The sequence below is a fragment of the Oryzias latipes genome, chromosome 20 (assembly GCF_002234675.1).
Source record: "Oryzias latipes chromosome 20, ASM223467v1".
In the NCBI taxonomy this organism is placed as follows: domain Eukaryota; kingdom Metazoa; phylum Chordata; class Actinopteri; order Beloniformes; family Adrianichthyidae; genus Oryzias; species Oryzias latipes.
This window is the reverse complement of record NC_019878.2, coordinates 5,813,665-5,826,199: the sequence shown is the minus strand read 5'-3', so window position 1 is coordinate 5,826,199 and position 12,535 is coordinate 5,813,665. Positions and strand designations below refer to the sequence as shown.

General features: G+C 38.6%; 1 protein-coding gene across 9 annotated transcripts in view; it reads right to left on the bottom strand.

The window, feature by feature from the left end:
* Window positions 1-12,535, bottom strand: part of LOC101173180 (microtubule-associated protein 4) — a 201,890-nt gene that overhangs the window by 71,328 nt on the left and 118,027 nt on the right. For 7 of the 9 annotated variants that reach the window (XM_023950293.1, XM_023950294.1, XM_023950296.1 and 4 more), the window contains exons 4-5: window positions 10,153-10,302; window positions 5,209-6,651 (exon numbers count right to left, since the gene is read on the bottom strand). The exons of 1 other annotated variant lie outside the window; for it this stretch is intronic. In XM_023950293.1, the coding sequence (XP_023806061.1) occupies window positions 5,209-6,651; window positions 10,153-10,302 (1,593 nt within the window). The remainder of the gene's footprint in view (window positions 1-5,208; window positions 6,652-10,152; window positions 10,303-12,535) is intronic. One more of the 9 variants, XM_023950301.1, reaches the window with a different exon arrangement.

The following is a 12,535-nucleotide window of genomic DNA, read 5'->3' as shown; positions in this document are numbered from 1 at the left end:
GGTTCTGATCAGATATATAAAGTGCACATTTTATTATTGGTAGCTAAAAAAAACATAACAGGAAATTGGAAAAAGGTCGAATCACCATCTTTAACAGAATGGAAACAAAGACTCAGATATATTTATTTGGTGAAAAAAATGACAGCGTCCCTACGACTAAACACTGATGTCTTCAAACGTAGATGGCACACTTTATTTGGGGTTGTAACTGTAATATGTACCTTTATTCATGGTTGTATAAGTATCTGTTTAACTGAACTACCGTAATTTCCGGACTACAAGCCGCTACTTTTTTCCTGCGCTTACAGTCCTGCGGCTTATTCAGTGACGCGGCTAATTATTGGATTTTATTGGCGGCCGCCGTGTACGTATTTTTGGACACAGTGAATGGTTTGAATTCTCTAACATCAAACACAAGTCATTTGTTTTTCAACACACCTCTAAGCAGCCAAACAGCATGGACCTGACTTCAGGTCTTAGACACTTCAGTCATGGTTCAACAAAACGAAACACGCATGTCCAGCCGCATCCCAGAATCCTTTGGTGCCATTAGACCCAACGTGCACGTGATCGCCGCTACAATATGATGAAGCTTTCAAGTTAAAAGCAATCGTTAAAAGCAGCGTGAAAAAATCACCAACGGGTTTGGAAAAGCCGGTCAGCTGCGTGACGGAGAGAACAGCGCATGCTCAGGAGTGCATTTACCTCTGAGTCATAGTGACTCGGCTGGCTGCACGTAAATATGTGGCAATAATATCAGCCTTTATTTTGTCGGGACACGACTGGAAACACAAATTGACGTGGTCGTGTTAACGGTTTCTAAGGACTGAGCAGAGATTTGCATTGAAACGCTCACAGCCTCCGTGTGAGCTGGAGACTGCGTGTCGTGTGAGCTGCGGGGCCGATGGCAGTCTGAAGGCTCCCACACGTAACAACGCATCCGCCCCTCATACACAAAACGTACAGTATTAAGTCCGATTGCTCTGCACAGACACGATTTGCTCCGTCCACCGGCGCAATGGGGACGAAGCGCTCCTCCCTGTAGCCGCGCTGGCCAGAGCTGTCGGAGTAGATAGGAAGGGGAGACAAGGAGCGCGCGGGAGCGCGGAGGCGTCGAGCCATTCTGCAGGCTGCAGCCAGGGCTTACTCGAGGCGTCCGCGGAGCAAGTGTTTGTTGTGGAAGGAAACTTCTGACCAACGCGCCGCGAGGAGGCGCGCGTATCGCGCTGAGGCGCGCGCTTTTCAGTCGTCACTGCTTTATTTTACTAGCGTGTTTTTTAAACAGCCCTGTTACTCCCATAACGCTGCCGCGACACAAGCGGAAGGAGAGCTTTACCCGTTCACCCCTCCATGCACTGCTGCTCATTCTTAAACACGTACAACAGAATGGCGAGCCGGGCGTTGGCCCCGCCTTTAGCCCCTAAGACTCATGGGAAATGGGGGATCGGGGATGTAAATTTCCTCATCATAACTGAGGGATGTAATGTTGATTATATGGTTACTGTTTGTAATTTTATGTGTGATACCTAGATTGTCAATAAGTTAAAAAAAAATAATAAAAATAAAAACCATAACTGAGGAACTTGTGAACAGAATAGAGGTGCATACTGTTTGGCAGATGCAGATAAACTCAAAGACATGAGCCTGAGGCGAAAATGACTCCACCCACTGTGTGCTAATAAATCACACTTACACTCTGAGTCAGGAAGTGATCCGTCAGGATGACAATGTTGCCTAATTCATGCGGCTTGTACCCCGACGCGGCTTGTGTATGTATAAAATTAGTTAAACACGTGAAAATGGGTGGGTGCGGCTAATAATCGGGTGCGCTTTGTAGTCCGTAATTTACGGTACTTGTCTCATATTTTCTCAATGGAATTTTTGTTTTAACTTGGAAAAAAAAATACTGTACACCTTACTGGATGGGGATTTGTGGTCAAATGTATCTCAGGGAATTGTTGTTTATTTGTTGTGATGAGAAACCAAAAATAAAAAGTTAAAAAAAAAAAAGACGAATAATGTAGGTGAATCAGGTCTTTTCCAATCATGTCAATGTCTGTTTCAGTTGTCAGTTGGATAACATATTTGGCCATACCTCTTCAAACACACAATTGATCAGTATATGACATTGTATATATCCTGTAAAAAGCCATGTTGAGTTGAACTGGTCAGTGTTTCTAGTACTACAACAATCTCCATCAATCAATCCATCCATCCATCCATTTTTTTAAACCCGCATAATCTCTTTAGGGTTGCTGGAGCCTATCCCAGCTAGTCTTGGGCAAATGAAAAGAACAGTCCATTGCAGGGCCACGCAACCACATCCTAAATTTTCATTCACACCTAGGGTCAACCTAAAATCATCAATCATCCTATGAAGCATGCTTTTGCAATCTAAAGCCTTGAAGTATTTTTGTTGTTGTCTATTGGGCTTTGGTTGCAGTCACTTTTACTTCTATCAATCTACTGCTTCTATCAATTACTGCTCTGGTCCCATAAGGTTCTTTTTTTTTGCCAACTTCTTCGAGTCAATCCACATCCTACTTTATATTTTTCTACTGTGTCTCTTTTTCCTTTCAAATCCTTTTTGTCCTTGTTTCTTCTCCTTTCAAGGAACCATAAATGACTGTGTTTGTGTACTTGTGCGCTAAAAAATTGCATTTTTGGTCCTTTTTGAAGCTAAATAAACCACAATTTTCAAAAGATCAATGTCAAATGTATATTATCAACAAGGTATTGATGGTGTTTCAAAATGAAGTGATTTTATTTGTATTTGTTTTACTACTTCCTTCTTCTTAAAGCTAAAAGTAAAAAAAAAAGAATAACAGCAGAGGCAACTGAATATATTCTGTGGAATAATGCTGGGCATCAATTAAGGCCAGCTAATAGGTAGGTTGAGCAGGCTGCTTTTTTAGTGGTGAACCAAAGACTGGTGCACTCCTCATCAGTGGGAGGGAGAGACAGAAAGCGTTGAAGGAAATGACAAGAAAATGAATACTCTAGTGCTGTATCTACATAAACCAAAGATACTCCGAGAAAGGAAACATATGCGTACAAACAGCTGCCCAAATACAGAAAAGAGCATGAGTAAAGACCACAATGTAATCTGAAGAAAATCGTCATGATATCTAACACACAGAAGTCCCCTTAGTGTCAGATCATCTTTTTGGAAGTGTCTCAATTCAGAATGTGTTACACAATGGGAAATACATTATCTTTGCATTGACAAATGAAAACCTTCTCATTAGGCCTTTCATTTTGTGATGTATCTACTTTTACCTACTCTTCTTCAGAAGACATAGAAAAATAAATGTAAAACTAAAAGCTTTGATCAACACAGAAAGGTTGTGGCGGTTGTGTACAAACAGAAAATAATGAAGCCATCAAAACTGGACAGATACTCTTTTATCGTAAAAGGTCAATGGCGCATACTTGTATAGAGCTTTTTTACCAACAAAAACTCTGCAAACGTTGCATTCCTGGGCCAAATGATATCGATATTATTTCATAACAGTATAAAGAAATGTCATAAGAGAAGTGTAACTTGGAGGCTAATGAATAAATGGCTGAATGAATGTCAGAAAAACCCAACTAAGTTGCATCTAAATCAAGACAAGCTACCAGCAAATCACTCAATGGGGTTAGGGTATGTCTAATTTCAAATGCCAGACCCAAATATACACTGCAAGAACAGCCCCACCCCTTATAGAAAGAGGTCATGAATTCCTGAAATTATAATCACTTTTCTTTAAATAAACAATAGAAAAATCTATAAATGAAGTAAAAGAAATGGTTTTACCAAAAATTTCTAAAATATTTATTTAAACTAAGATTATTTTGCTATTGAAAAAACTTTCTTGATAAGATTATTTTTCTTGCAAGACAGAAAATAAAATATTACTTGGAACAAGGGTATTTTTACTTTCTTAAGATTCCGTTTTTGCAGTGCACATTTGGAAAACAGTATTGAACTCCACCCATTTTCTAAACCCGCAATATCCCTTTTGAGGTTGCCGGAGCCTCTTCCCGGCTACTGTTAAGTTATTGGCTAAATTATTGAACTGAGCTTGCAAATCAAAATTTCAGCTTTGTTTTCTAAAAACCTGCAGTACTTGCACGGGTAAACCCTGTAAGTACTGCAGGTTTTTGGTTTCTTTGGGCCTACTTGCACAGCACTAATGGGCTCTTTGATCAAGAGGGTTAAAAAAAAAACCATAGGACATGCCTGCATCTCACCTCACGTCACACTCACGTTTAGTTTTGCACATGTTTATAGAAAAACATGTGCAAAAACATTTGTCTCTACTTGCTCACCAAGTAACCTAAGATTTTGATATTTTTTGAGGGCCACTGCCTACCCCGTGCAGATTTGCCAATTTCTTTGCCATCAGTTAGCCTGTACCCAACTAAAAAACAGAGTCCAACATAAAAGCAGAAAATACAACAGAAAAGCACAAAAAGTCTTAAAATTGGACTCACCTGTGGTGGAGGTGTGGCCACAGCAAGTCACCACATAAAAATAAAGAGAGAAAAAACATTAAACAAAAAAATCATTATTCTTGAAAGGTAACAAAAAAAAGAGACAAATTTCCATGTTAAAAGTTGATTATAAAAAACACCAAAAACAACCTTCTCATGAAATGTACATTTTCGAAGTTGTAACACGTTTACGATGGTGAAAAACAGGAGTTAATTACACACTGAAGAGAGAAAACACACTGACAGCACAAACTGGATGCACAAGAATGGGATTAGGATTGTAGTGGTCACCACACACTTGAATAAAAGAGTGATTGTCATTTGGAGAAAGTTTTTATAGGTATCGGGGTAGACACTGATTGGTTAATGGCAGCACACCAAAAAACAGCAGCAGTGTTAATTACAAGAGCATCCTGGCAATGCATCATGAGGAATTAATGCACTCACAGATTAGAATCAAGCCAATCTAAAGCCCCAGTTGGTCAACATTTTAGTCCATGCAATATTCATACACAAACAGTCCAAAGTGAACAAGAACCAGCCAAGTGTTTAGTTGTTTCCATTCCAGGCAGAGTATGCATGGGTGTAGTTCCTATTCTATAGACACAATGTTATTGTTATCCTTGAACTACCCAAGCTGGGAGAAAGGGTCATGCATGGCAACAAGTCTTCTCTATCATTGGGTCATTCTATGTACTTCTACTGAAGTCACGGTTGATTACAACCAACCTTCCATGGTGGGGACAACTGGAGGGGTCACAGCTGGTGTATCCACTGGATCAACAAAGCTGGGAAAGAAAGGCTTAGCTGCAGGGTTGAGACCAGACCCGTGAAGTCCGAGTGGGAAGCCAGATGGAGGTGAGGATGGAGTTAGATTGTGGGAGGCCTGTGGGGAGCAGCTCTTTGCGTCAGGGGTGGTAGGGCTTTTAGTAGACGATACTGACGAGCGCGACTTCTTTTGGCTTGATTCGACACCTTTTTGCTCTTTTGACTGTGTTTCTTGTGCTGTTGTTTTAGGGGATCGCAGGGGTGCTGGACTTGGAGTGTTAAAGGATAGACCCAAGGGTGAAGGATGTGTTAAGGCCTCTATTTGACTCAAGTCAAATGACTCACTGTTGCGATGGGAGCTGTTCAGCAGCCACGAGGTATCTGACGGTGACAGAGGTGGGGCTGAAGCCAACAACTCACCTTGAGGAGAAGGACCTAGGCTAGCCTGGGAATCAGAGCTGAAAGCTGAGGTGTCTATGTCAGGCATGCCTTGAACAGAAAAATTTTGAAAAGAAGTTGAATTGTCAAAGACCCCGCTGTCCATTATGTCACCTGCTTTATCCTCAGGAGAGAAAGGAGGAGAAAAAGCCTGACTGCTGTGACCCAAGCTGGCGTTTTCAGTGTCCATCAAGAGTTCAAATGTATCATCAATGGGAGGAAAACCAGGGAGGGTTGCTTTGGTGGCAGAGGATGGCATTGTGAATGGAGATGCTGTTGCTTTCAACTCACTATTAAAGACCAATGGATTGATGGTAGCAGCAACTGGAGACACAGCTTCTTGGAACTGAGAGACAGGCCCCATCCCTTCCTCTAAGTCGTTCTTGTTCCATAAACTCTGGGTGGTGCCTGTGTCCACTAATGTTTCTTTGAGGTTTGATTGACTAGCACTCTCTACATCCATCACCGTTTCCCCACAAAGTTGGGAAGTTGGCATGGAAGAAGGAACAAATGGTTCAGCTGTGACTGCCCACTCTTCCGGAAGCTTCTTGCGACTTTTGCCCTTTTTTCCTCGAGCCCCACCCTTTCCGAGCTGCTCCTCCCATCCATCATCACTTCTCTCTCTCCTTGGGCCTATCCTATGGTAGTACTCCTTTGATAAAGGACTGTTTTCTCCCATCATTTGTGTATCTTGTTGGCCGCTTCCTTCCAGATGTTCATAAGACCCCTCATCTTTTTGTCGCCTTTTCTTCTTCTTCTTCTGTTTTCGATCTGATGCAGCACCATCCTTTTCCTCACCCCCTCCATAGACAGCACTTTCATGACTAGGCCAGGAATCAGGTGGCTCCTCTGAACTTGCTGCATGATTGTCAGTTTGTTTATCGTACACAACTGAGACACTTGGAGTGAAAGGTGGGGCTGTTGATAGGATACCAGTCTGGTCTGTCCAGGAGTCATCTAAGAGACCTTGTTGTGGGTAAGGAGAAAGTTTATGGTTGGTGAAAGTTGATCTGCAATTAGGATTAAATCAATAAATGTATTCATTACACATTCGAAAACCAATGTTAAGGAATACATAACCTTAACAAAGAACATACAACACTGTCGTTACAGCCATCTTCGATATTAATAGTTAATGACAACGACACCATAAAAACACTTGTATTTGTATTTTAAGAACATTCACTATCATTTGGAATATTAAAGCCCATGTCAGAAAGCCACTACATACATTTTGAGCATGTTCCCCGTAGGAAATTTTGGTATTTTGTGATACATGCGTGAATTATGTAATTCATAAGTATTTCTTATGTTTTTCAAACATCGATGTGCGCAGATGTCCGTCGAGGGTTTAAGGCAACCATTACTTACGTAACGGTTTTGAGCTGTTCAAAAATGTGGTCGGTTGAGAATTACTCAGTTTATGCATATCTTATGTAGTATATATAGAATTGTAAATCTTAGGCAAATCGTTCATGATTTTTCTGCGATGCATATGCAAATATGTGGCATGCTGCAACACGGTGAAATCTAAAGCTATGTTTGTGTCATTGACTGTATACGAGAACTGGACTGAGCGATCCCTTCCCCTCTGCATTTCGAACAGGAAGTACCCACTGCTTCTAAGAAGCCCAAATCCAATGGAATTCTACTCAGAAATACACAGCTGTCTATTTGTGTGATTAACCATTCCATGGTAATGATTCCTTTTTTTTTTAAATGTCTTTTGTTAATCCTAATTTTTTTCATATTTTTTCTGTAATGCAAGTTCTTCGAGTTATAAGCCAATCAGCTGCCTCATTAAAAGTATTTCGTGCCTGCTGGTCATCACGCTGAAGATTCAAATCTATTGATTAACAGATTTCGTGTGGCCTGCTTTCAGTGGAAGGAGTGTAGACCTTCAGCAAGCTCCCTTCTAAATGATGAGAGTGGTTGCCACAGAAACATTGTGTCCGACCAACTCGGACCAATCACTGATTACTGATGTCGTATAGCTCTAACAAGATGGAATTTGTATAGCCAATAACCAGCGACTGATTTGACCTTGTTTTATTGGAGCTAGAAGAGAACTAGGTCCAGTTCCATTTAAAAGTCTAAGAACTATGGGAGTCAGACAGAAGAAAATGATCTTATTATATCTATCATTGTACATTGGCACATCAAAATAAGATAACAACTAATACAAATAAAAATAAGCAGTAATTATACTTATATAATTATAACAAACAGTATTTCTTTTCCTAAATCATAATTACCAAACCAATCCAAGTCTTCCCTGTACAATTTTTAAGTAACCTAATTGCTCTTCATCCTTAAACTTTTTTTTATGTACCCGTGTTTGTGCATTGCTTAAACTTTATGTCCAGTGAGTTCCACAATCTAACACCATAAAAAGTGTCAATGGATTATATGTGTCTGATTCAGAGTTGTATGTGCACAAAGAATGCAGAAATTATGCCTTCTGCTATCATTATTATCTTCTTGAAAAAGACATAGGACTATGATGTGATAGAGAGTAAATAAATAGTAAAAATTTAACATAAATAAAGAATTGTCTGCATAAAAGGTTTTGAGTATGAAAACATTTTTTTTTATATTTTATTAATAAAAAGAAGATGGATGGAAGTTTGATGAGTTATGCATTCTACTGAAGCAGGATTGAAGTTTGTCTAAATACAAAATATAGTCTAGAAAAGCTAAAGTGGAGCACATGACAGGCCCCATGAGATCTCCACAGGGCTACATTTCATACTAAAAGTGCTGTGACATTACGGTGCTTCCCATCCAGTATGTGCTTTAATTAGAAAAGGTAAAAGTTGCATCAGACAGAGAAAGTTGACTATGGAACTGAGCATTTTAATCTAATTAATTAGGAGAAAAAACAAAGAACCACACATTTCTACTAATCCTCTTTAAACCAGTATTAAAACAAAAGTTACATGTCAGTGATTTTTCAGTGTTAACAGTTTTTTTTTACATACAAAGACTAAGTAAGGAGGGCTTTAAGAATGGTCATAATTTATGTTGAGTTCTATACAAAAACAGAATTTGTAGGGCATTTGACACCAAACAAAATTTATATATTTTTTAAGTAAAATGATTGTAATTCAAAACAGTAAGGACTCAAATACTTGTTTATTGGAGAATCTTTGAACTACTGTTGATCCAAGTAGTTGATTCAATATTTTTTTAAATGTGGTTCATGTGAAAAAAGCAGATGGTAGCATCTCTCGTCAGTTTTTATGGACTCATCCATATGCTCACTTCTGCTAGTTCAGTGTTGACTTCACTTGTTTTTTTAAATGTTGTCTTCCTTTTCCTCTCTCACAGATTTTCATTCAAATATTTTCAGCTTTAAACAGTTTTTGAATATGCTACAAAAAGCACAACTTTTTCATGCAAATTTAAATGAAACACATGCAGACAAAAAAGACCAGAAAAAAGAACACGATGGCAGCCACTGCACAAGTCAGATGAGCCTGACCACTTCAGAGTAAGAGTCTGTGAGCAACAAGCAGCTAAATCCAACAAAAGTAACCGAAGTAGCAAAGCTGTAAAAACGATCAAGCAGAATATAAACACGTTTTCTATATTAAATTTCATAAATGAGTAATAAATTACCAACTCATTCTGGGAAACACCTAAAGAAATGCTCATGTCACAAGAACTTTCACAAAACACGGTTTTATAGCTAAAGTTTTAAAACTTTATGAGTGTTACTGTTAGGATAACAATAATTGTTCCTTTATAAGTAATTTTTAACACTAGGCTTGCATAATAAATCGCAAATTTATTGGTGTCGCGATATCAAGCAGTGCAATTTGCATATCGCAAAGATCAGCGTAAATTGAAATAAATGGTTACCTTAAATATGCTAAAACAATCTTATGGCAGCTTGAAGTACTTGACAAATTTAATAAATTAATTAGTGCATTAGACCAATCGAATGGACTTCACATTATTGACCAATTGGATGAACTCCTTTTATGTTAGATGCTCGTTTTCTATGTAGACGAGGGTCATTTGGAGTAAAATTAAGGCTACTCTGTTGCGGTGAAATTATGTATTTAGTTGTTTTGCGATTTGTTCATGTATCCCAAGTTATATCGTCATACTATGAAATATATGACGATATAACTTGATATATTGCAAATAACAAGTTCCTAATGTTGTGCAGCCCTAATAAAACTAAAGTTTGGAAACTAAACATTTTTTGTTTATTGGTTTCCTTTATTTTGGGACTTAGACTGATGTAAAGTAACCTGCATGTTTTACATGTTTGAAGTTTAACATATCTGTATTAGAAAAAAAATATTTTAACAATGTAACAAAAATTAAAGCCAGCAACGATACTTTATGAACCTTCATTAAGAAAAGGTTTGAGCAAACAGCTTCTAAAATCTTGCCTGAATTAGAGAAAAAAGAAAATCTGAGAAAGAGACGAATGAGTTCTCAAATGCATCGTACCTGGAGACAGAGAGCTGCAAAAAGGTTCAGGCATTGGACTGGAGTCCTTGGGGACATCTGTTGGCTTTGCTATGCTTCGGGGCTTCCCTGCTTGGAGGGGGGATGGTCCCACCTCCATGGTTTTCTCTCTATCTCCAGGCTGGGACACACCTGAAAAACAAAGAAGGGCTATCAAAAATGTAGTGTAGGATTTGACGGCCACAAAAACCAGATTAAACAAAAGGTAAATAAATACGAAAAAACCCAAAAGCTCCCTAAAACAGCGACAAAAGAAATTAGGCTGATGGTTGATTTTAAAAATAGTAAAGACATAAAATGACTAAGTTTGACAAAACTGTATCTGAACAGACTGCAAGGTTTCTGAACCAAGAATGTTTTACCACAAATTGTTTTAAAAGTTCAACAGTGTCAACAGATGACAAGCTAGCTTCTCTTCCCAGAGAATTTAAACTATGGTGGCCCTGTGTGCAAATCACATCAACAAATCACTCGACGCAAAAAAATTGTAAAAATTCCCAACGACAATTAAAAAAGCAAAACAAAGATTAAAAAACAGCATTACATTATAGAAAAGAAAACAAATTCTCAAAAACCAAAACATGAAGAAAAAAAAAACATTTCAGAAAAAAAAGTAATGTCAAAAAAACTAAATATTAAGTAAGGAAAACAACACACACTGAAAAATCCGAAAAGGGCGAGGACTATGGGACATTGCTGATTGGATGATTATATCATTCATTCATTCATTCATTCATTCATTCATTCATTCATTCATTCATTCATTCATTCATCTTCTTTACCGTTTATTCCCTTTCGGGGTCACGGGGTTGCCGGAGCCTATCCCGGCCACTTGGGCGTATGCAAGGGATGCCCTGGACTGGTCGCCAGTCTGTTGCAGGGTAGAATATCCTAGATCAGTGTTTTTCAACCTTTTTTGAGCCACGGCACACTCTAACCTTGACAAAAATCCTGCGGCACACCAGCATTCCAAAAAAAAAAAAAAAGATCTGATCTCACATGCATTTTTGTGATAATTGTGGCAGTAAAAGCTGGAAGTTGCAGCTGTTTTTTCTAATAGATGTAATAAAAGCTAAGTTAGAAGATTTAAAAACTTTTTGATTTGTGTTCGCTGTTGTTTCAAGACGTTAAGAGGAAAGACTCGTTGTGCGCCGAGATGCTCACGCTGTCACTTTTAACCCAATGCATCATGGGAGATGTGGTTCTATAATCCGCCGAACGCAGAAAGACTAGCGTCTCTGAGCTTCATTGTTTTGTTCACTTGTTCCACGGTCTGATACCGGATTCTGTGGAAAGCTACACCGCTAAAGACGAGCTTTAGCTGGTATTTTTGTTAGAACTGAGCGACTTTATCAGCAGAATTCAGAGCAAGGAAGTGAAGACTTTAACCACTTCTGATTGGTCAGACTGATGACATGTGATTAAGACTCCAAGAATGATTGGTGGAGACAGTTAAAGGGGCGGGACTTTTCAGAAAACGGCTTTAGTTGCTGCTAAATCGCGGTACCGTCATTCTTATCAAAATGTTTTTAATAGAATCAAATAAACGCAAAGAAAAAATATTTTATGATCTTTCATATTCCTAACTACTCAGTGTTTTATCAGGACCTGTTTGGATGAACACACAGCTGAAATCCTGGAGATGGAAAATGTTGTTAAATCAGGTAATGAGGACAATTTCCCACGGCACACTTGACCACCTCCCACGGCACACTAGTGTGCCGGGGCACACTGGTTGAAAAACACTGTCCTAGATCACACATCCATTCACTCTCACACCTATGGACAATTTAGAGTTGCCAATCAACCTATGAAGCATGTTTTTGGACGGTGGGAGGAAGCCGGATTATATCAAATATCCCTTTATGTCAAATAACTTCCAGTTGAATGAGGACAAAGGTAATTATTCAATCAACGATGTGTCATAGCACCTACCTTTTCCAGTTTCTCATTGTACTTCAGTTTTTAACATTTCATTTTGATTTCTGAAAATTACATTGCTTTAGGATTTTTTTTTTTTAAATATATTTTGGAAACTGGAAAAGGTAGGTACTATGGGGCATTGAGTGATTAGTTGATGTGATCTGCATTGTACCACTGTACCAAACACAGTCATAAGCAATCCTAGCTTACTTGACTTTGGGTTACACAACATGATAAAGATTAGATTCGTTTATTAATCCCACGAATGGGAAATTTCCTTGTCACAGTAGCATGTAGTTTGGCACAAGTATGTACAGACAGTAATTAACAAATACACATTTTGAAAGAATATATACAAAAATAAGAGTGTTCTGAAATAATAAACAGGGAAAGAGATGTGCAGGAATATAGAGTCATCTGTATATACAGTTTTTGTACAGTG